Source organism: Callorhinus ursinus, unplaced genomic scaffold, assembly GCF_003265705.2.
Source record: "Callorhinus ursinus isolate GAN/ISIS: 27379988/994484 unplaced genomic scaffold, GSC_fseal_2.0 scaffold12, whole genome shotgun sequence".
Taxonomy (NCBI): Eukaryota; Metazoa; Chordata; class Mammalia; order Carnivora; family Otariidae; genus Callorhinus; species Callorhinus ursinus.
Genome location: NW_027397074.1, coordinates 38093324 through 38116485, shown reverse-complemented (window position 1 = coordinate 38116485; position 23162 = coordinate 38093324). Strand labels below are relative to the sequence as shown.

The 23162-nt window shown below is 38.6% G+C and overlaps 1 protein-coding gene across 1 annotated transcript in view; it reads right to left on the bottom strand.

Moving 5' to 3' along the window:
* The window catches only part of DNAH11 (dynein axonemal heavy chain 11), a 320004-nt gene that overhangs the window by 193542 nt on the left and 103300 nt on the right, over window positions 1-23162 (bottom strand). Inside the window, exons 30-32 of the mRNA XM_073898943.1 lie at window positions 21123-21356; window positions 3480-3611; window positions 1533-1693 (exon numbers count right to left, since the gene is read on the bottom strand). Coding sequence (XP_073755044.1) covers window positions 1533-1693; window positions 3480-3611; window positions 21123-21356 — 527 coding nt within the window. The remainder of the gene's footprint in view (window positions 1-1532; window positions 1694-3479; window positions 3612-21122; window positions 21357-23162) is intronic.

Genomic DNA, 23162 nt, shown 5'->3' with positions numbered 1-23162 from the left:
CATTTGCAAATATCTTCTCCCGTTCTCTCGGTTATCTTTTGGTTTTGTTGACTGGTTCCTTTGCTGTGCAAAAGCTTTTTATCTTGATGAAGTCCCAGTAGTTCATTTTTGCCCTTGCTGCCCTTGCCTTTGGCGATGTGTCTAGGAAGAAGTTGCTGTGGCTTAGGTCAAAGAGGTTGCTACCTATGTTCTCCTAAAGGATTTTGATGGAGTCCTGCCTCACATTTAGGTCTTTTCTCCATTTTGAGTCTATTTTTGTGTGTGGTGTAAGGTAATGGTCCAGTTTCACTCTTCTGCATGTGGCTGTCCAATATTCCCAACACCATTTATTGAAGAGACTTTTTTCCATTGGACATTCTTTCCTGCTTTGTTGAAGACTAGCTGACCACAGAGTTGAGGGTCCATATCTGGGCTCTCTCTTCTGTTCCACTGATCTATGTGTCTGTTTTTGTGCCAGTACCATACTGTCTTGATGATGACAGCTTTGTAATAGAGCTTGAAGTCCGGAATTGTGATGCCACCAGCTTTGCTTTTCTTTTTCAACATTCCTCTGGCTATTTGGGGTCTTTTCTGGTTCCATACAAATTTTAGGATTATTTGCTCCATTTCTTTGAAAAAAGTTGATGGTATTTTGATAGGGATTGCCCTGAATGTGTAGATTGCTCTAGGTAGCACTGACATGTTCCATGCTCTGGCTCTGTATCCATCTCTTGAACTGGCCATCTCCTTCCCATCTTAGCAACTTTGCACTTGTCTCTGCCTGTCACTTTCTGCCCCAGGATGTTTGCAAAGCTTCCCTGGTATCATTTAGGTCCCAACTCACACAATCTATAGTGGACTCTCCATTCAAGATACTGTGTAACGTATCACCCTGTTTTATTTTAGTCATAGCATATATAATCATCTAAAATAACTTGGTTAACTTGTTTATTATTCCTCTTCATTCCCAGACACTCACATGCCACAGTCAACTAGAAAGCGCATTCTATGAGATCAGGAACCCTGCCTGTTTAATTCTGGAGGAGTACTCAGCACCGTGCTTCCTAAGTGTTGGTTAAATCATTTAACAGATGTTCCTGCTCTTTTCTTCCTTTCACTGTAGGTAACCCTTCAAAAATGAATCACCATGTAGGCAATTCCTATGTTTACACTTTTGATAAAGGGATTCGGGGGTGGGAGGTGGTTACAAACCCTGGTATCAGGATGTTAGCCATAGATAATCAGAGAGAATGGACTCAGTGATCAAGAGTGCTGCCCTCCGCCATATTAATCTGCTCATGATTTCATGATTTATATACCATCTAGTATACTTCTGCTTCTCTAATTTGGTTCTCTTTAACTTATCTCTAACTAAAGTCAACGTTTACTATGTCGCTTCATTAGTTCATTTACACATAGCTTTCATACCTTTCTAGTTTGTTCATCATTTTCTCTTACTTATTTCAGTTCCATCTCACTCACACACCTTTACCCAGACTAGGGGACTTTTCCAGCTCGCTTTTTCCCATCTGACTCCAACTTCTCACTCTTACCTATCAGTTAGAGGAGTGATCACTAGCCGAGGACTGTTTCCTAAATATTCATAGAAGTACTGGAACTGGGCATCACAAATATTAACAAAGCAGTGCTTCTGGACGTCCTCCCACTGGTGACGAAGTTGGGACAGCCAGGCAAAGGCTTGGGGACTGACAACCTGAAAACATCACATGATCATTACACACAGGACACTGATCATTTTGAGGCAACAAATTATTAATCCAACCAATCCTGCTGATTTGCATCTCTAAGACTTTCACAAAAGGGCCATGTCTTGTATGCTATTGCATGTTGTAGTTGCATGTAAATGGTTCAATACTCAATCAGAAATACATGTCATAAGTCTTCATTTTAAGAAGGCTTTTACTGTAAAACAACATCAATTTGTTCAAGCAAGGCTTTTTCCCCCCTTTTATGAATCAGTCTAGGGGATCTGATCACTTTTCTAACTTTATACTCGTATCACTGAAATCAGATGGAAAAATACACTCCATAGTCAAACACATAATCCGTCATTTCTGCGTGTCAGAGATAGCAACAAACTGTACCTTCAACAAAGTCCATTCTAAAGCCAGTTTTACTTTTAGGACAGAGATTTCCCACTTTGTTTTTCAGTCAATCAAATTACAGTATTTTTTTCATTGTTATTTTTTATCTTACTCAAGCCTATCCATTCTTTTTCCACTTTGAAAAAATAATTTCAGTCTCATACATTTGTGACCCTAGGATTTCTCAGGGACCATTTAAGTTACCAAAGTTATTATCTACTACATGTTCTGACAGCTACATAAATGTCAACACTGTACATTTGTGCATATTAAATGATCAGAAATTAGGCAAAATCTTTACCTCTTTGAATACAAAGGACATGTTTTAAATCATAATTAATCCTACTGCAAGTAATCACCACTGATAAAACATAATATGTAAGAAGGTACAAGGTCATATTTAGAGTAGTTATCAATGGTTCATTATCAAAATGAGAATACACAGTAAGTGGCATTTTGCAAGGATCAGTTTTGGATTAGCAATTAAACATTATTCACTAAAGGTCCAGAACTTGGATGAAGAATTTTTTTTACGTTTATGGCTTACACCAAGTACTGCTTGCACTCTCTGGAGAGAATTAAAATTCACTTTGATTTTAGTAAATTGAAAAACAACTAGCAAAACAACAAGAAGCATCTCAAAACACATACATGCATTCAAAATTGAGAAAGAAACAGTCTTGCTTTAGAGTACCACCCCCCCGAGACAACAAAAGGGGTGTGGAGAAAGCAGCTGATAGGCATGATAAGCCAACGTTGTTCAGGAGACAAACACACTTGTGACTTTTCTAAGTAGGAACGTATTTTAGAAGAAAGCTGAGAAAATTCTTTCACGTTAAACACTGCCGGTATTTAAGAGACACAAAGGCTTTGTAAAGAGATAATGATATTAATGCCCTGGACAGATTAGAAAATGACTTCTCTAAAATCTGTCATTAGGCTTAAAAAGACAAGGGGTGACCAATATTTGTCTTTCTTCAAAGCAAAGGCACACAGAGATGGTTTAAATGACAATCTTTATGCTATAGGCTGGAAGCCACACAGGTCATAATCACAGGCCAAAGGACCAAGATGATGACATGCAGCAAAGTCTGAAGGCAGGGAAATGAACACGGTGACTTCACGAGGTTCTCCTATCCTGGGTTAATTATTTGGATGATGTGTATTAGAAGTTCCTGACTTGGAGGAACTCTGTGGGACACCACTTGGGCTAACTCTCATGAAGATAATTAGGTAACTCAAATCAAAGTCACTCTTAGTAAGTACAACTCACTTCACAGGACTCATTAAAAATACACAACATAAAAAAATGACTTCCTCAGAAGTACTCTTAATAATAAAAACCACTTTTAGGAAACAACAAAAAAAGACATGGCATTTCTATGAAGAACTTGCCTTCTGAGAAATAAGTTTGGCCACCACATCTCTGGCATGGACGTCAATGGTACAAATGGTCATGATCTTCTGACGGTCTCCAGGTAGGAGTTCTCCCAGTAAAAGTGCAATCAGGGTATTCAACTGAGAAATCTAGAAGAAATTGTGTAAAAAGATAAAGATTACAAATATAGAGTCTAACAGCCCAACAGTCTTATCTGTGAAGACCCCTCTAGTTTACAAAACCTTTTCAAATATGTACCTCAGCTAGCCCTCAAACAACCTGGGGGGAGGAGAGAGAGGAAGGGATGTTACTAAATTAATTACTTGAGTACAATAAATATTATAACCCCCACCCCCATGCCCTTGAGCTGACACTCAAGAAGGCAGGCAACTGCGTGATGACAAAGCCAGAGGTTAGCAGCAGGGTTTCCCGGCTGCACGGGACTGACTCTTCATCCTCATGACGTTGAGTCCACAACTTTGCTGGGATAGACAAGATGACAAATTGTAAAAGGTCAAACTGAGCTTACCTCTAAAAGTACATGAAGAACTAAATATCAAGTCGTCTTTTTGTTTGGTTTTTGTTATTTGGGGTTTTGTTTTTAAAGATTTATTTATTCATTTGAGAGAGAAAGAGAGAGAGTGCACGATGGATGGGCAGAGAGAGGGAGAGAAAGAATCCTTAAACAGACCCTGGCTGAGTGTGGAGTCTGATGTGGGGCTCGATCCCACGACCCTGAGATCATGAACTGAGCTGAAACCAAGAGTTGGATGCTTAACCGACTGAGCCGTCCAGGTACCCCATTATTTGGGGGTATTTTTTGTTTGTGTTTGCATAGCAGATAGGTTAGTAGGAAAATATTTACAATGTATAGCTGAAGACTATTGCTCTAATTCTTCTTACATCCCTATTCTTAGGTTCATTGATTTCTTATATCAATATTTTTCAAACTACAGGTCTCTTTTCACAGAATGCAAGGGAACGAAATGGAATGACAGGGAATAGAAAATGGTGCATTACAGAAGAATATGTATTGTTTTGTGAAATTTTCAGTTTCAGACTGTTGAGTATGTATACATAATGTGTATAAACTAGATCTGATACAAAGTATTTCTTACTGTTAATTGTGTCAGGAAGCTTTTAAAGATACTCCCTTAGGTGGTCATTTTGTTAGCATGGTTATTTATTCAGAGCACGCCTGCTTTATTCAAGGCTTCTTAGCCAACCCCAACCACCCCAGTTCTGCCCTATTTCAGGGTAACACAGAATAAAACAGTACTGCCTTCTTCCTTTTTTACTCTGCAAAGGACAGTCCATTGCAAACTGTTAGCTCCTGAGAGAATTGGTAATGAGTGAATATGACACATCAGCAGAGGCTCTCAAACCTTTGTGGCCTACTGTCAAAAACACACTCCCCACAGCACTATTATCACATCCCAGAAAACAGCCAGCACTGCAGACTTCCCTGAGCCTGCTGGGCAGCTGAACTGGAGAAGGTTATGTAACCCCAGTAAGGATGCAGAAGGAAGGCAGAAAGACAGTAACCAGAACATGCACAGTTCACATTCAATTAGAATATGCAAGGTGCCAGGCACTAACCAGGCTGCCTGTATCATTCCATTCAATCTTCACAAAAACCAATTACTATCCTAACTCTGCAGATGAGGAAACTGAGTCACAGGCATATTAGTATGAGAGGGCTAGTTCAAATCCAGATAGTCTGCCTTCAGAGCCTGAGCTCTTACTGGTCCCATCCCCTAAAGAGCCACCTACCACCTGTGAGGTAGAGAAATCCATGTCCAAGAGGCATTCAAGAGAGACTTAAACCCAATGGAAGGTTGGTTTCAAAGGAATAAAAAGTATGTACTTTAGACATTCAGAGTATACAACATCCTTATAAGTATTTATCTGCTTTTAATACTTTACATCTATAAAAGGTAGCCACATGATAAAAAAAAACAAGAGGTGATCATTATTTCACATATGCCATATTCAGTGTACCTGAGATTTTAGGTTCCACGGAGGCACATCTGCAAATGTCTAGTACACTACCTGGTCCCCAGGACCTCTAAGGAGCTGGCTGTCCAATAGCATGTACTCAGTGTTTGCTGAGTACATTAACGAATGTAATTAGCTTATGCACATCGAAGTTTACCAACAAAGTTCATACGCATGTTGGTTAGAAAAGAGGTATTTTGGCATTGGCTATTTTCTCATCTGGGTCAAGATATCCAGGCTTTATGGTCTCAAATCTTACACCAGTTCTGGTATTCGGTTAACAAGAATGGGCTATAGCAACAGTAATAAGATCTTATGCCTTGTATGAACATTTATAATTCCAAGTGCTTTCACATGTATTGTCTTGTCTGAGGCTCCTACACCCTGTGATTTCTCCTTTATTGATTCATTTGTCACCCAAGTTCAGTCAAGTGAAAGAGGATTAAAAATATAACTCGTCAACATTATCCGCTCAGCTTCCTATGTTGGGGATCTGATGTTGTCTCTCAGGATTCCACGTTCCTGGCAATGGTCTCTTGTAAGCAATAAAATTCTGTGCCCACAAAAATAAAGTAATAAAATGTCTATCACTGGGGCAGCAGCCTCAGGCACTCTCACCATCTGGTCACACTATAAATGCATACCTGTTTATGGCCTGTGACATATAAAACATACCTGGGCAGCTCTAAAAAATACATACCGTCTCATGTAATCAGCACTTACTCTTGCCCTCGATCAAAGCAGTGTTAGGTGATGTTCTGGGAGGACCATGGATGTCTGCCTCAAGTCAACAGCCTAGCCCCACCTTGAAACACAAGTGGCTCTTTTTCTTGTACACCTTGCCTTTGGCTGGAGCCTAAGCACAGCACATATCCGGAGCCAGAAAGAAGCCTACCCTCAAATACGATCCAAACTCCCCTTCATGAGCACAAAGCCCTCCATGACCTCCCACCCCTCCTTTCCTACCTCACATCACTCCACCTGTACTGGCCTTGGTGTCCTTCCACCATGGCTGTGTCAAGGCCAGAGAAACGGTTTCATCTTCCTGGAGGTGTTTCCCCTCTTATTTTTATACAGTTGGCTTTCCCTCATCATTCATCTTAGTTCAAAATCACCTCCTCAGATCGGCCTTCCCATTTACTATGACCCCCACCCCATTATTCTACAGGCTCCTATTTTATTTTCCGCATGGTACTTACTAGTATCCTATCATTCACTTACTTATTTCCTTATTTACTATTTATCTCCTCCACCTGATTCTAAGCTCTAAAGGAACAAGGCCCTTACCTGTCTTTTCCAGTCCTACAATCCCATCCCGAGTACAGCGGCCAGCATAAGGCATGATCTCACCACACACTCATCATATGAATGCAGGAAGGAAGGAAGGAAGGAAGGAAGGAAGGAAGGAAGGAGGGCGGGCGGGCGGGCAGCAACAATCCATACCACATCAACATTTTTTCTCTCAGTGACACGGTAACACAAATGTGATGACTGTTTCCAGAGGTGACAAGTCAAAGCAGAACTCAGATACATAATTAGAATCCTTTTGCTAGTGTAAAAAGAAAGTGCTATGATAGTACACTACATCAAGGTAGTGTACTAGATAGACAGTACATCAAGGGCTTGGAAAGGCATTTTGGAGGAAAGGGTATTTATGCTAAGACTTAAAGGATGAGTATAAACTAGGATGTAAAAAAACTAAGAGGCTGGCCCCCCAGAAAAGCAGGGTGGAAGCCACCAGAGGCAGCATGTGTGAACAGCCAGGAGACAGCAGGGTGAGCTCATCAGGGAACTGATACAAGTCTCACACGGGAGAGGGGAGGGGCCAGGTCGACCATACGCTCGAGGACGTGCAGGGCTTGGCCGGCTTATTAAGGAGTCTGAACTTCAAGGGCAATGAGATGTTGCTGAAGAGTTTTAAGAAGTGTGATAGTTAGATTTGTGTTTTTACAAGACTTCTCTACCCGTAGGATGATGAATTGGAGGGAAACCAGACTAGAGAAGAAAGATCTGAGAGCAGAATGCTATTGTCATCCAGATGAGAAAAAAGTGTGTCTGGGACCAGGATATTAACAAAGTACTGGAGGAAACTGTGAGAACAGATATATTTAGGATAACTGAAGAGATGTGGTGGCTGATTGGACAGCAGGCAAAAGAAAAGTCAAATGGGCTTCTAGGTGAGCAACTAATGAAGGACGATGGGTATGTTTTTCTGAACTTGGGAACACTGGAGAAGCAGGTTTGAGAAGAAGAGCGAATATTCTTTTCCATGTTCTAGGTTGGAGATGCCTGTCAGACATCCAATGGAAAAGCCCAATATACTTTTGGTCATGCTTCAGGAGAGAGGTTCGAGCTGAAGGTCACAGTCATGAGCATCTTACAAAAGAAATGATGCAGCCGTAAAAGCAGATGCGATGAGCAGGGAGGTGTGGTGTGGTGAGAAGACACAGGCACCTAAGTCAGAGACACAAGGGACAGACACAAAGAGGAGCAAGGAAAGAAAACTGAAGAGCCCAGGACATTGATGATGAAGTAGATTTCAAACAGACATGAAATAAGGACAGAGGATTAAAATAGGAGGAAGCATTTCTAACAACAACAACACAGAAAGGGACTCAGTCAAGTGGTAGAACTGGGTCATTGAGAGGAATGAGAATGAGAAGATAAAACAGTCAAGTATCGATATTTAGGTCAAACAGCTTGGTTATAAATAAAAGTTACAGGGTAAGAGCAGAAATGGGAGAGGTGACATCTAGGAAGAGTTTTCGCTGGTTATTTTGTTTGTAGGCAATGGGAGACTTGGCAATGTTTAAACGCTGACAGCAAGGAAACAGAATGAGAATAGGAAGACACACTAGAAAAGGCAGCCAGGGAATCCCAAGAGTCCATTTCAGAAGAGACCTGAGCACAGGTGGAGAAATGGCTCCCAACAGAGGCTTCACTTCCGTTCCAACAAGATAGTGGTGCAGAGGGCTGAACACCAGCTCATCATGGTTGACCTACTTCCTCTCTGATGGCAGCATCAGATAACAAGAGCTGATATTTAATGAGCTCTTACTATTTAATAAGCATTGTGTGTGTGCATATGTATGTGTATACATAAAGCATATATGTATATGATTCTATTTTAATCATCACAATAACACCATGAGGAAGGTACGACCATGATTCCAACTTTATATAAGAGAATTTGCTCAAGATCACACAGTTCTAAACAGTGGAACCAGGATTTAGGACCTGATTCTAGGATTTTATTGCACATTTTATAAACACAAAACTTTCCCATGTGGACAACCTATTATTCACTACCAGGTCTTGTTGGCCAGCCAATAGCTGACCTATAATGATTCTGGCAATGAAGGGAAATAACTAGGTATCCACCACCTATGAATTCTCGTTTGGATACAAATGGAAACACTTGCCCAAAAACCCACATGAATCATGACCACCACTGACGTTTATATGTTAGAGACGTCTAAGACACTAAGGTGTTCACAAAGAGGGCCACCTGCTTGGTGGGATGATGGTGAACTCACCAAGAAGGAAGGTCTCAGGCACAGACTCAAGGTCAGAGAAAAGGGCTGGTTCTTGATCCACGATGGTGGCTGATTCTCAATTCTGTCCTGACCCACCCAGCTCTTGTGGTGGTGTGGTATGAAAAGACCATATAATGTGAACCTAAACAACTATGCCACTAAATGCTCGAGGCTTAAATAACACAACACAAGAAGAACATCTTCCCTGCAGCAGAAGCATGCAATTTCCCCAGCATCTAGCAAGGCATTTTCCCAACTGAGGCACACCTGAGCCACAATGGCCGAGAAGCTGGAAGTGCCCCTCTGTTGCAGTGGTAAGATCTGAGCTTATGGTCGTCAGCGAACTTTGCTGTGTAATTACTATAGCACTTGAGGGGTCAGCTACCAAAACCTTTGATCCCTTTCCAATTGGACATAACACAGAAGTAATGTTCTTTTCGTTTTATAACAATAGCAACAAGGATCTCGAATCCTGAAAACCACCCATGTTTCCACTTTAGCAGAATCAGAAGCAATGGATTTTCTCTTCAACTGGAACAAAGCAAAGTGCCGAAGAAACCCAGGTCCCATACTCTCTTGACACCATCACGGCATGTGCTGTGGAGCCCCCGTTTGTGGCCTTCCTTTTCACTGTTCATTTCCTATTTCTCCATTAATCATATTGCTAAACCCAGCACAATATTGAGCAATGAACGTCAGTGACAGTGCATAGAACTACCTCATTCTTGACACTAATGGAAAGGATTCCAAAGTTTCACCATTAAGCATGATTTTCTCTGCAGGTTTCTAGTGAATATTATTCATCAAGTTGTAAAGTTTCCTTCAAATGCTTGTATTAAGAAAGAAAAAAGATGTATAATCAATAAACCACCACCTTAGAAACTTGAAAAAGAGCAAATTAAAGTAAGTAGACAGAAGTCATCAAGAGAAAGCAGAAATCAGTGAAATATGAGACAGAAATCAACAAAGTCAAAGGTTAGTTCTTTGAAAATGTAAATAAAAATGATAAACACAGAGAAAGCCTGATTTCAGAGAGAGAGAGAGAGAGAGAGAGAGAGAGAATACAAATCACTAACACCAGGAATGCAAGTGGGACATGATAGGAGATCCTCCAGATGTGCTAAGGATAATGTTAAGAAATGAAGACCAATTCACACCAATACATTTGAAAACTTAGATCAAGGCTGAAAGTAAATGTCCTGTAAAGGTCCAGACGAGGTCTCTATCGAAACGACTCCATGTAGCCATGGTGGTGTTAAAGCATCCAAAGACACAGGCACTGGACCAGATGTGGCCAGAGGGCTGTAATGTGCCAGTCCCTGACTTTGATAAAATGGATAAATACCTTGAAAAACACTAATTTTCAAAAGTGATGCAAGAAAAAAAAGAAAAAAAGCTAGAGAGCAGTGTGTGTGTATTTACATATATATATAAAAGAAATTGATTTATAATTAAAAAATGATCCACAAAGAAAACTCCAGGCCCAGATGGTATCTCCAGTGATTTCTATTGTAAACTCTTTCACAAAATACATGAGAATACAATATTTTCCAATTCCTTTTAAAGAGCATAATGCTGATGCCCAAACTGGCAGAGGTATTATAAGGAAACAACATATAAACATCCCTTATGAACATATGTAGAGAATTCCTGGACAGAGTATTTGCAAATGAAACCCAGCAAAAATACAATATACATATATAAATGATAATACATCATTAGCCAAGTGGAGTTTATTTCAGGAATGCAAAGTTGGCTTCACATTCAAAAATTTACCACAGTAACAATAGAAGAGGCAGACATATGAATAATCTCAACAGATTTGAAAAAGTTCTATGTCTCTTCATGATAAAAATTCTCAGTATAGAGCAATAGAAGGGCTCTCCCTCAAATTCAGAAAGGGCATCTCCAAAAACCTGTAGCAATTATCACACTTAATGGTGAAAATTTAAATTATGCTTCCCTGAGACTGGAAATAAGCCGGGATGTCTGCTCTACTTCCATTCAACCTGGCACCGGAGGTCCTAGGTGAGTCAATAACTCAAGAAAAGGGAATAAAGAGCAAAGAAGAATGGGAGACCAGAAATAAAACTGTTATTATTGACAGATGATATATTCATGGACACAGCAAGCCCTATGAAACTATAAAAAAACTTACTAAAACTATTAAGCAAATTTGGCAAAGACCTAAGACACAAGGTGAATATTAAAAAATCCACCTATTTTATATGCCAGCCACAAACATTGGGAAACAAATTTTTAAGCAACAAAACATAGCAACTATTTAAAATTAGGTCTAGCAAGAAATGTGCAAGACCCTGACATGAAAACCACAGAAAATATTTTGAGAGGACGTTACAGATAACGTATGTCAAGACATATACCATGTTCTTAGACAAGATGCATCATGGTTGAGATATCCACCCTCCCAACATTCCTATTTATATTTGATGTCATCCTAGTTAAAATTAATTAGGCCAAAAGATTAGGCTTCTAAAAATGAACAATATGATAATTATGTAGAAATGAACAGAACCTAGACTGGCCCATGGCCCAAACAATTTTGGAAAAAAATCTAAAAATAGAACTAAGTTGGAGGCTATATATATATATATATATATATATATATATATATGATTTCAAGGCTTACTATAATAATAGTTGGATTTGGCATAAAAACATAAAAACAGATGAATACAACAGAAGAGTCTGGAAATAGACCCCTATATAGGACTTTGATCAAGGTGCCAAGTTAATAAAATGGAAAAGAAAAAAAAATTACATATGGATCACAAATCTAAATGAAAAATCCAGAACCATAAAGCACCTAGAAGGAAACAGGAGAATCTTTTCAAGACATTGAGATAAGAATTTCTTATGCATGACACAATACTTACCAATCACAGAAGAAATATTTGATACACTATACATCAGAATGAAAACATTCCACTCACAAATATACCATTAATAAAATGAGCAGTCTGTTCATTTCCTTCAAAGGAACTGTAACCAAATAAAGAAATCCCCTAACCAACAATAAAAAGACAAACATCCCAATTAAAAACAAACAAAAAAACTGGGCGAATTATTTGAACAGACACTTCACAATAAAAGATATATGAATACCAATAAACATGTTAAAAGTTACTCAACATCTCTAGACATTAGAGATAAGCCAGTTAAGACCACAATGAGATACTATTTCACACCCATTAGAATGTCTGCGGTTGCAGAGACTGATGACACTCAATATTGGCCAGTGTACAAAGCAACTAGAATTGTCACCTTGTTAATGGGAATGTAACAATGGAGATCTGTCTGGCAGTTTTTTAAATGGGTAAACATATACCTTCCCTATGATTCAGCAATTTCAATTTTTGTTATTTTACCCAGGAAAGGAAAATCTTTGTCTATCAAAAGACTTGGACAAGAATGTTCCAAGCAGCTTTAGAAACAGTAGCCTCAAATTGGAAACCCCATGGTCAGTCAACAGAATGGATACACAAAGTGTGGTATAGTTATACAATGGAATACTAAGCAACAAAAAAGAATGAACTTCTAACACATGCAACAACATGCTTGTTAAGAAATGAGAACAGTCTGAGATGTTACCCTACTTGTATGCTCAAGTCAGCCTGGCTCAGATTAAGGCACAAGACACAGAGCCTCTGGGTCACGGGTAAAGGACAGGTCATTAGTCACACGAATAGCATTGAGTAAGTATCAAGTATCAACACTTGCACCCGTCCCCGATCCCCAACTTTTAAAGGATAACCCCAAAAGAGCCACATAATCCTTGTACATGCAATGAGTTGTGTTATAGGACAGGAAACTTGAGTTTAGGGAACCCAAATATTAGTTTCTAAAGGAAAATCATGTCTGAACCTAGCCCTGGAAGGAGATTTTTTTTCTTTATTTTACTGGACAGTAAGCCAATCTACCATTTGCTCTGGAGAGAAATGCTATAGAGACTATCTTGCAAGAATGTTTGTGTAGTAAACATCCTTGGAAGATAGCCTAGAACAAAGGCATTAAGTTCCTCTGCTCAAAAAATGTACAAAACTTGAGACCCACAGAAGATGGTCTCCAAACAGTGTTAAGTGAAAAATTCATGAGATTGGCCAACAGAATTTTCTTTTGTACTTTGTTAATGCCTGCATTTTCTATCAAGTTTATTAGAACTTTATAAAATGAATAAAAAAAATTTCATTTCTACACTCTAGAACAGGTGATATAACATGGCATGTATTTTTTTTAAATGTCTGATAAAAACCACTGGAGCAGGGCTCAACTTAGGGGGTAGGTATGCAAATTCAACTGCCTTGATTACCATTTCAATTATTTCTGTGGTTACGTAGTCTACTCAAATTTCGACCTCATTTTGAACCTATTTCAGAAACAGTGTTCATGAAAAATCATCCATTTATTTTAAATTTTTACGCTAAACATTAAGTCACACGTAGTATTATACGATCTTTTTAAAATCTCATAGGAAGTTATGGTTCCTTTCCGTGATTTTTTCCTTCTCCTTCCCCACCCCGCCAATGTTTTTTTTTTTTTTTCTCCTCTTAACTACAAAAATTTGTTGTTATGGGGACACCTCGGTGGCTCAGTCAGTCAAGCAACTGCCTTTGGCTCAGGTCATGATCCCAGTATCCTGGGATGGAGTCCCACATCAGGCTCCCTGCGCCGCAGAGAGCATGCTTCTCCCTCGACCTGCCGCACCCCCTGCTTGTGCGCTCTTTGACCAATAAATAAAATCTTTTTTTAAAAAAAGTGATGTTATGGTCTATTTAAAGACACAATTCTTGGGCTTATGGATTAGACTGGATTCACATGGCATATGTGGATAATAAATCTCCTTCTCTTACATCTGTCACTGTGGAGATCTTGAATTACTTCAGGATCAGTTCTGCTGCTTTCTCTAGAACAGGGATTGGCAAACCACAGGCCACCAGACAAATCTGGCTCACTACTGGTTTTTATAAATGAAGTTTTATTGGAACCTCACCATGCCTATTTATATAAAAATTGCCATGGCTTCTTCCCTACTGCAACAGCAGAAATGAGTAGATGTGAAAGAAACTACACAGTCCAAAGAAACAAAAATATTTCCACCCCATCCTTCAAAGAAAAAGCTGCCCAACTAGAGCTCTAGGGTCAAGATAGAGTCATGGCAAAAGTCCTCAACAGATATCCCACAATATTTATGATGCAATTCTCAGGGCTTTATCCTGGGAGCAACCACGCCCACTGATAATCTCTTGGGACGTACAGGAGACAGAACTGTCCATCTCTTCTACAAATGTAGTAAGTAAATACTCCTTAACACTGACCATGGACCCGACTTTTTTGTTATTGAATCTGTTTGTCATTTCCCTGGAATTTCACTGGATCAAACAGGCTTATCTCTATAATAGTCTCTTCTTGTTTCACCTGTGGTTTTCTCTGCTCTTAATGACCCATCGCATCTGCTGTCAACTTCTAGGCATTCCTCAAAGTATCTGGTTCAGTGTATCCAGATACAATATCATTTTTTTTTTATTGCTTATCATTCAGTAAAATTTTGGCTGTGTTAAAGTAACCAGATGAAGCCCAAGATGAAGTCACTCATGCTAAACGCCCTGTGTCAGCAAACTGAAACTTAACGTTTCTATGCTCAGCTTTCCCAGAAAGGCAGGCCTAGGTCAACCTGTCAGCATCTGCCTGCTGCATACAAGTGACCTGACCCAGCTCCAAGACTTCCCTTTGCTCCGTATGAGGAAGGTAAAGCTGATTTAACCAATCAGCAAATGTCCAGTATAATTTCCTTGTTCCTGCTCACTTGGACTATAAAAATCCCTTGCTTTATCAGCATTTTGGTGCTCCTTTCTGTTAAGACTGGATGATGCCTGATTCATGAATCATTGAATAAAAGCCTACTAAATTGGTAAATTACGGGAAATTTTTCTTTTAATAGATGAGAGGGGAGGTAAAGAGTATGTGCTCCACTCATATGGGTTCCTGCTACATTATGAAGCACGAGGTTATGTGATTACACTTTTCTAGAGAGACAAAAATAAAAATGTGTGTCCAGTATACATTGGATAGCTTCAGGCTTCATAAGCTTTCCTATTCATGTAATAAAGTTGGAATAAGGAACACTATCAACATTGTATCCAACTGGTTTTGAAAGAATCTTTCAATGGCTAAAAGTGAGGCCAAACACTGGCCCTAAGAAGCAAAATTAGAGTCTCTTTCTTATATGTATTTCTTAGTCCTTGTGGTGGGGGAGTGACGAATGATCTTATATTGCTCATCTTGAGTCTTACTGAAAGCGCTCTGGGTCATGTCCCAGCACAGCAGCAATTAGCTTTTCAAGTCCAAAATGTTTACATCTCTTCTTTGATGATTTTCACACAGCTTAATAATAAAGGAAGAGCAGAAAATCCTTCTTACCAGATCCCAAGCCTCCAGAACACAATACTTTTGCCAAGGACCTGTCAATCCGAGCAAGTGAATTTACTAGATCTGTAATATTTTCTAAGACTCTGGCAAGGCAGGGATATATATCCAAAATGCATTATTTTTGCCTTTAATCCCAACATTACCTCACATAAAATCACATAAGAGGAAAAACAGAATTTAAAATAATTACTTAATTTATCTCACTACAATTTGGACATGAGGACTAAGCAAAGAAATTATTTGTGCAGGTAGATCATCAATTATAGCCAACTCTGATCTCAGTTTAAAATGGAGTGATTTTAAAGGACTAATAATGTTCATTTTAAAAACTGCTCACAGTATTAGGAGTAATGTTAATTAAAAACAAACTCCAGCAGATGGTTACATCCATTTTTGAAGAGAGGATGCTAATGGGGTTTCAATTTAGATGCACCCACTTCTCATGAACCTCACTAAGGCTTTAACAGTATTCAAATGTTAGCTTCTCTAATATGCATATTAGTATCAGTTACAAAATTGAAACACTGTATTGAAGACATCTGTTGGCTGGTCTGTCAAACATTTCAATTTGTGCTAGAAGTGTTTCATAATTAAGCAGATAAATGCTTTCTTCATAAACCTTCCTCTAGCCTGCTTCTCATCCAACATGAAAAGGAAGCATTACATAACTCTTGAACAGAATGGAAAACTTTATTTGAAGGGGAAAAAAAAAACCCTATAAATTCTGTTAATTAGTGGAATATGCTGAAGCACCTGGGATATGAAGAACTTTAGCTATTAGAATAAAAAGAATCAACCCTGTGCTGCCAACAGGGGAAAGAGTGGACACCTCTCATACACTCATAGTGGGAAGGTAAATTTGCACAATGTTCCAAAGGCTTAAAAGAGGTATATCTTTAACCTAGCAATCTTACTTCTGGAAGTTTGTCCTGAAAAAATAAAGAAAAATATGAACAACATGTATGTATGTATATACAAGGCTGTTTACTGCAGTATTATTAACGATAGTCAAAAAACAGAAAACCAACCTAGTCACCAGTATTAAGTACAGTAATAAAAGACACTCTGCAATGTACTGGATTAAGCCAAATGGGCAACTCCTTTATTAAAACACACACACACACACACACACACAGCAAAAATACACCCATGTGCAAAGTCCACAGCAGAACACAAGAGAGGTGGAAGGAGACGGGACAGGAGGGGGAGGGGTGGGTGGGAGGGAGTGTAATAGTCCCTGATGCCAGGAATGCACCTCAAAGCCAGGACAGTAGCAAATGTCATGGAAGCCTAATGTAGGATTTGGGTACAGATTCAAACATCTGGAAATTGAGATTTAAACTGCCACACAGGAACACATTTCTGTCTCCTGCCTCTCACACTCCCTGAGCAAGGCCGTGAGTTGGAATTGAGATGCTGACATGTAGCTGAGATTCTCAGAGTCTTACATAGTCTAATAAAGAACTCTAGAAAAATTCTACCGACTAGCTCAGAGAAGATGAAAGCCTTTGGAGAGGAAAAAAGTCCCTTTAGAGATATCAAAACCTCAAGCCCGTGCCATGTGATCTGGAAATCCTCAACTGAGTAACCAACCACAAAATTAACCCAGCAACCACAAAACCTAGAAGAAGCAAGGAAGAGAAACACACTATGGGGATGCATACTCTCTCCAGGGCACACGGAATTCCTACAGAGAAAACCAACCTAGATCAAGTTTAAAAATGAATGCACGAAAAACAAATTCAGTTTAACAGAAGAACCAGCCTGAAAAGAACAAGCATTAGAACAGTCTAAATGAGACTATTAAAAATGTCTTTCAAAGAATTCAGATAAAAAATAAAAATGATAATGAAGAGATAAGTCATCATAAAAATATGAGAGAGAGAGAGAGAGAGATAGGTAAGTCATAGGCAAGTCATTTTTAAAGAACCAAAAAGAACTTTGGGAAACTGAGATACAATAATCAAAACTGATGAAATGAGTTTTTAGACTGAAATATTTACAGGTAAAGATTACTGGCATCTGCAATTTCCTTTGAAATGAGTTGTAAATATAAGGCGGACTGAGGGATCTATAGAGCCGTAGATAAAGCACAGATAATGTGATAAAGAAAATAAAATGTTAATTGTAGAATCCTGGTGTTAGGTTTACACATTATTATACATTTCAATTTTTGTCTATTTTAAAATTTTATGATAAATTATGGGGTGATAAATTAATTATGCATCACATTAGATACCAATGTTACTGTTATTTTTATAAGAACAACAATGACTAACACAAAGTCAAGAGTCGGACACTTAACCAATGGAGCCACCCAGGTGCCCCTGGGTCAAGCACTCTAAAATCGTGTTTTAAATCTATTAACTAATTTAATCCTAACAATACTGTGATAAAGGCACTATTATTACTACTGCTTTACAGATTGTAACACTGAGGCACAAAGTTGTTAAGTAAGTTGCCCAAGACAGCACAGCTAATAAAACCAGTGGCAGAGTTGACATTTGAACCTACATAATATGGACCTTGATACTGTTTTTTAATCACTACCCTCTAAGAAAAACAAGTTAGTGATGTGGAAGAGGTATTCAACAAGCCTCCTAAGGGCCCCTGACTGGCTCAGTCAGTAGAGCATGCAACTCTTGGTCTTGGGCTTGTGGTGTTCGATCCCCACATTGGCTGTAGAGATTATTTAATAATAATTAAATGATTCAAAAAATTACCTAAGTTACAGCACAAAAAAATGGAGAGTTTGAGAATATGATACAGAGCTTAAAAGACGGAGGGCATGAGAAGGTCCAACATGTAGCAGAAAAAATTCTAAATGAAGAAAATCGAGCAAATGGAAGAAAGGCATCAAAGAAAAAAGGGAGGGGAATTTTCCAAAGTTGCAGACAGACATGTAACTGAAGATTCAAGAAGTTCACAGAGTACTTAGCAGGCTAAATTTTAAAAGCAACAGAAAAAAAAATCTACAAGTAGATACAGTAGAAGAAAACATCACAACCACAAAAAGAAAAAAAATCATAAAAGCAGCCAAAGACCAAAGATCAAATGTTCCACAATTAACATGAAGGAAAAATAATTTGACCTGAAAGTTTACAGCAACAATGAAGGCCATAAGATAACAGAATATTTTTTAAAGTTCTGAAAGAAAATAATTCTCAACTTAGAATTTTAGGCCTTAACTATCAAGAAAGAAGTCAAAAGAAAGATAAGGGATCAGAAAATGTCCTACTTATTATCCATCACGGCATAAACCACTAAAACATACACTACAAGGAGGAAGGGAACTGGATTTTAAAATAAGAAATGGGGTAAAAAAATAATGAGCAAAGTCACTGTTTAATATGTTGGTAAATCTAAGACTTAAAGTAACACAAGAAATGACTGATTTAAAAAAAATTAAATTAGGGATGCCTGGGTGTTTCAGTCGCTTAAGTGTCTGACTCTTGGTTTCGGCTCAGGTTGTGATCTCAGGGTGGTGAGATCGAGCCCCACGTCGAGCCCCGCGCTCAGCACAGAGTATGCTTGAGATTCTCTCCCTCCGCCCCTTCCCCTGCTGATGGTTTCTCTCTAAAAGTAAATAAAATCTTTTTAAAAAATTCAACAGCAGCATGTAAAAAAGGAAGTGGGTATCAGAATAAAGATTTTGTCCCTGTGAGGAAGAGGTAAGATCTATTAACAGTTAGCCAGAACATAAGCACCGCGAAATCAAGAACTTCACTGCTGGAACCACAGAACCTACATCAGTGCTTGATGAGCTCTCAGACTATCAGAGTAGACCTAGAGAAGGGAGAAAATAAATTCTGGAATACCCAGATAAAGGGATACTATTTGGCCATTTTTATTGTCAATTTGATATATATTTACAGCAACAAAAAAGGCAGACAATACATTGAGTGAAAATACAAAGTAACAAAATGTATTAAATGTAAAAAAAGATTTTTTTCTATGTATGTTTAGATAATTGACACATAGCAGCACAAATACACATTTATGTAAATAGCTACAAACGGACATATTTATAGAGAGACAGACAGATGTCTACACATTCACAAAGAAAGAGGAAAAATTTTTGACATCTATATGCCAAAATGTCATCAATGGTCACCTGTGGGAAGAGAAGCTATGAGGGCTATGGGTGTTTTCTAAAACTTATTTTCCCTTTTTTTCTTTCTCAACCTGTACTTTCTTCTTCTAAATCTTTAATAACACACGTTAATAAAGAAATCATGACATTGAAAATAAAGTTGACAGAAGAAATATCCATAACATATAATTTACTGTTTCAAGCAATTAAAGATTTAATTATCACATAAAATGATATCTTGTAAGCAAAGAGAGAATTAAATGAAGCAAGGGAAAAATAAAGTAGCAATACGTATGAAGAGTTTAAGTTTGAGCAATGATTGATAATACCTGAAATTTGAGAGAATGTTAGAATTTTTTTAAAATCCTTTCTTCAATAATGAAAGTACTTTTAATAAATGCAAAGATATCAACAAATTAACCAGAAACTTATTTTTATAAAACCATAATATACTTGCAATTTAATTAACTATTAATGTTCATAAAAAAAATTACCTACTTAGCTTCCTCATCTAAGTGGCATTGACTTGAACTGTAGAGCTATTGCCCTAGGAGGAAACCAGTCACTTTTGAAAATCCAATCTTGTAACCTAAAGCCTGGTCAATATAAACCAATGCCCTCTTTTCCTAAATATGTACATCAAGAATATACTTCTCTCCAAAGGAAACAATACAAAGACTTCTTTAATAACATCAATAAAGTCAGGTGATCTCTACTCAAGATTCAAGCAAAATTAAAAGAAATAATCAAAACACTCTAAAACCTAAAATTCCTGAATATGTTAACAATACAAGTATCCTTCACCCTCTGCATCTATTTGATTTTTCAGGGACTGAATTAAAAGTACTGCTAAGAGGACAAGCAATAGAAAGCAGTGGAAAGCATTCTGAATTCTGCTGGTCCTGCCAGTGTTACTTACAAATTGTACAACATTGGGAAAATCATTTAATGTCTCTGGATTCACACTTCATCCACTGAAAATAAGAAAGGTAAACACACTAATATTTAAATACTTTCCAGCCTAATATCCTCTTAATCTAAAAGCCAATAAAAAAGGCCAAATCTCTGAACTGTTCCACAACTAGGAGCACACCTTAAGTGGGCAGGCTCACGTAGAGGTCACAGAGTAAGCGGGGTGAATAAAATGGAATTCAAAATAGATCATTTTCCACAATTGCTCATCTGTGATCTGTAATTAACCAAAACCCAAAATACATGAAAACATCTGTCTTTGTCGAAGAGCTCTCCATCTCTGAGTCATGCAAATCGTCTACATATTTTGTAATAAATACTCCATTACCTAGATGGAGAGTCTTACACAGAATGACAGAAATAGGCACAGTGTCTAAGTACACGTGATATACTAGAGACTTGGGGGATGAGTGATGCGATTTTTTTTTTTTAACCCATGTAGCAAACCAGAAAGATAACACAAAGCTAGAGAAAGAAAAGTCAAATCATTGATTACTGAAATAGTCCGAGCATAGCGCCTGGCACACAGAAGACACTCCCCTAAATGATGGAGGGATGAATGCTAACCTCTTCAAGTCCCTTCAAGCCTTGAAATCATGCCATCTATAAAATACCTGCTTTTTATGGAAGTCCTTTAGGGCCGTTTCATAGCCTTCCTCCAGTCTACTGAAGGCTATCACTACATCTGTCGTCCACCAGATCTGTGAGCCTGTGAGTGCAACCTGGGCCGGGAACTCCAAGATCCACAGTTCCCTAGGTTTTTCTTCATAGGCAGCTATGGCTTCTGTGATGCAATGTCGCACTGTTTCCTGCATCGTCTTTTCAAGTCCCAGGAGCCACGTTTCCACCTTTTGACGCAAATTGAAATGATTTAGCACAGGCTTAACTCTGGAAGAGAGATAATTCCACCCTCCCATGGACTTAAAAGCCATGCAGAGAGGCCTCAGGTGTGTTTGTGTTTATAGTCAAGATTTATTTATTTTGAGACAGAGCACAGAGGAGCATGAGTGGGGGGAGAGGGTGAGGGAGGGAATCTTAAGCTGGATGTGGGGCTGGATCTCACCACCCTGAAATCATGACCTGAGCCGAAATCAAGAGTCAGATGCTTAACCGACTGAGCCACCCAGGTGCCCCGGATTTATTTCAAATCCAGGTAGAAAACTAGAGGAGGCATATAACTCCAAGGATAAGGTGAACAACAATGGATGAATTCCATTGAATCTGTCTTCTCCCAGGATAGTGCTCAACTTATTTCACCTACTGGATGGCTAATAACTTTCTACAGCCTCAAAAGAGGAGGGGTTCTCGATTATTGATTTTTCACATCTGAAGACAAGGGGGTTCTGGACCGAGATCCCCTGTGGTAATGCACAGTGTTCTGAGAAACCAAACATCACAGCCCCCTACCAGATAGAGTAATATGGTAGAGTAATATTCTAGAGCTTTGGGGATAAGAGTAGATTGATTTTTTTTAAATGGTTTTTTTTTAATAATTTTTAAATATACTGAAAATTCTTCTCTAAAATCTTCCTAGTTCTTAGTCTTAAGACAAAGTGCTTCCAGCAAGTGTCTTAATTATATTCCCTACTGGTTCTCATCTTTACACTTGTCAAAAATTAGACTGCGGGAGAGTATAAGAAATAAGAGTGTAAGAAACAAGAGTGTAAGAGATAGGACAACTGCTGACTTGTGAAAGGTAATCTTTTTTTTTTTAAATGCAAGTGTATTTTGCCCCCACAAATTTATCTTAACCTATTTTCTAACCTATTCAAATATGCTTTGTTGTATTTATCCACATATCTGTTTCCATGGGATATTATCTAATGAAAAGGATATGTACACTATCCACAAATAGTTGACCTCAACAATAAAAAATGATAATAAATTAATTCCAAGGACCATATAAGATCGTGAAGATGTTAAAACTGTTTTCTGGGGGGCGCCTGGTGGCTCCGTCAGCTGAGCGTCCAACTCTTGGTTGCAGGTCAGGTCATGGTCTCAGGGATGGTGAGATCGAGTCCCTCAACCAGCTCTGCTCTCAGCACAGGGTCTGCTTGAGATTCTTTCCTCCCCCCTTCTCCTCACCCCCACTCATGTTCGTTCTTATTCTCTCTCTCTCAAATAAATAAATAAAATCTTAAAAAAACACAAAAAACCCTTTTTCCCCCCTGCGTCTGTGAAAATGGCAGAAACATTCATTCCTAGAGTCTTTCTCTGGAGACCTGGGAAGGAGTACTGTGTAGTTAATGAGCTGACAGCCTTCCCTACTGGAAGAAAAAGGTGGCACTGCCCTGGCAATGGACCCCATCATCCCAACAGCCTTCCCCTCTGACTTTGTAACTGGGTTTTGTTTCACGTACCCAAGTTCAAGGTCTCTGATCCCATCACTACTTTAGTCACTAAGCACAACACTTGATGTCACCCAGCAACTAGTTCCTTCAGGAAATCAGACATCATTTGAGCATTTCCCAAACACCCTGGGATCCCTGTCCTCAATATGGCCACCTCCTCATAAGAACTTTCCAGTCCATCTGGGAAGACCCAACACACATATAAGTTGATGGATCATCTCCTGTTCAAATGACTATGCCAACAATGGCTACTTAGCTCAGCGTGATCTGAGAACTAAGCTCTGATGAGATGTTGTTTGATTC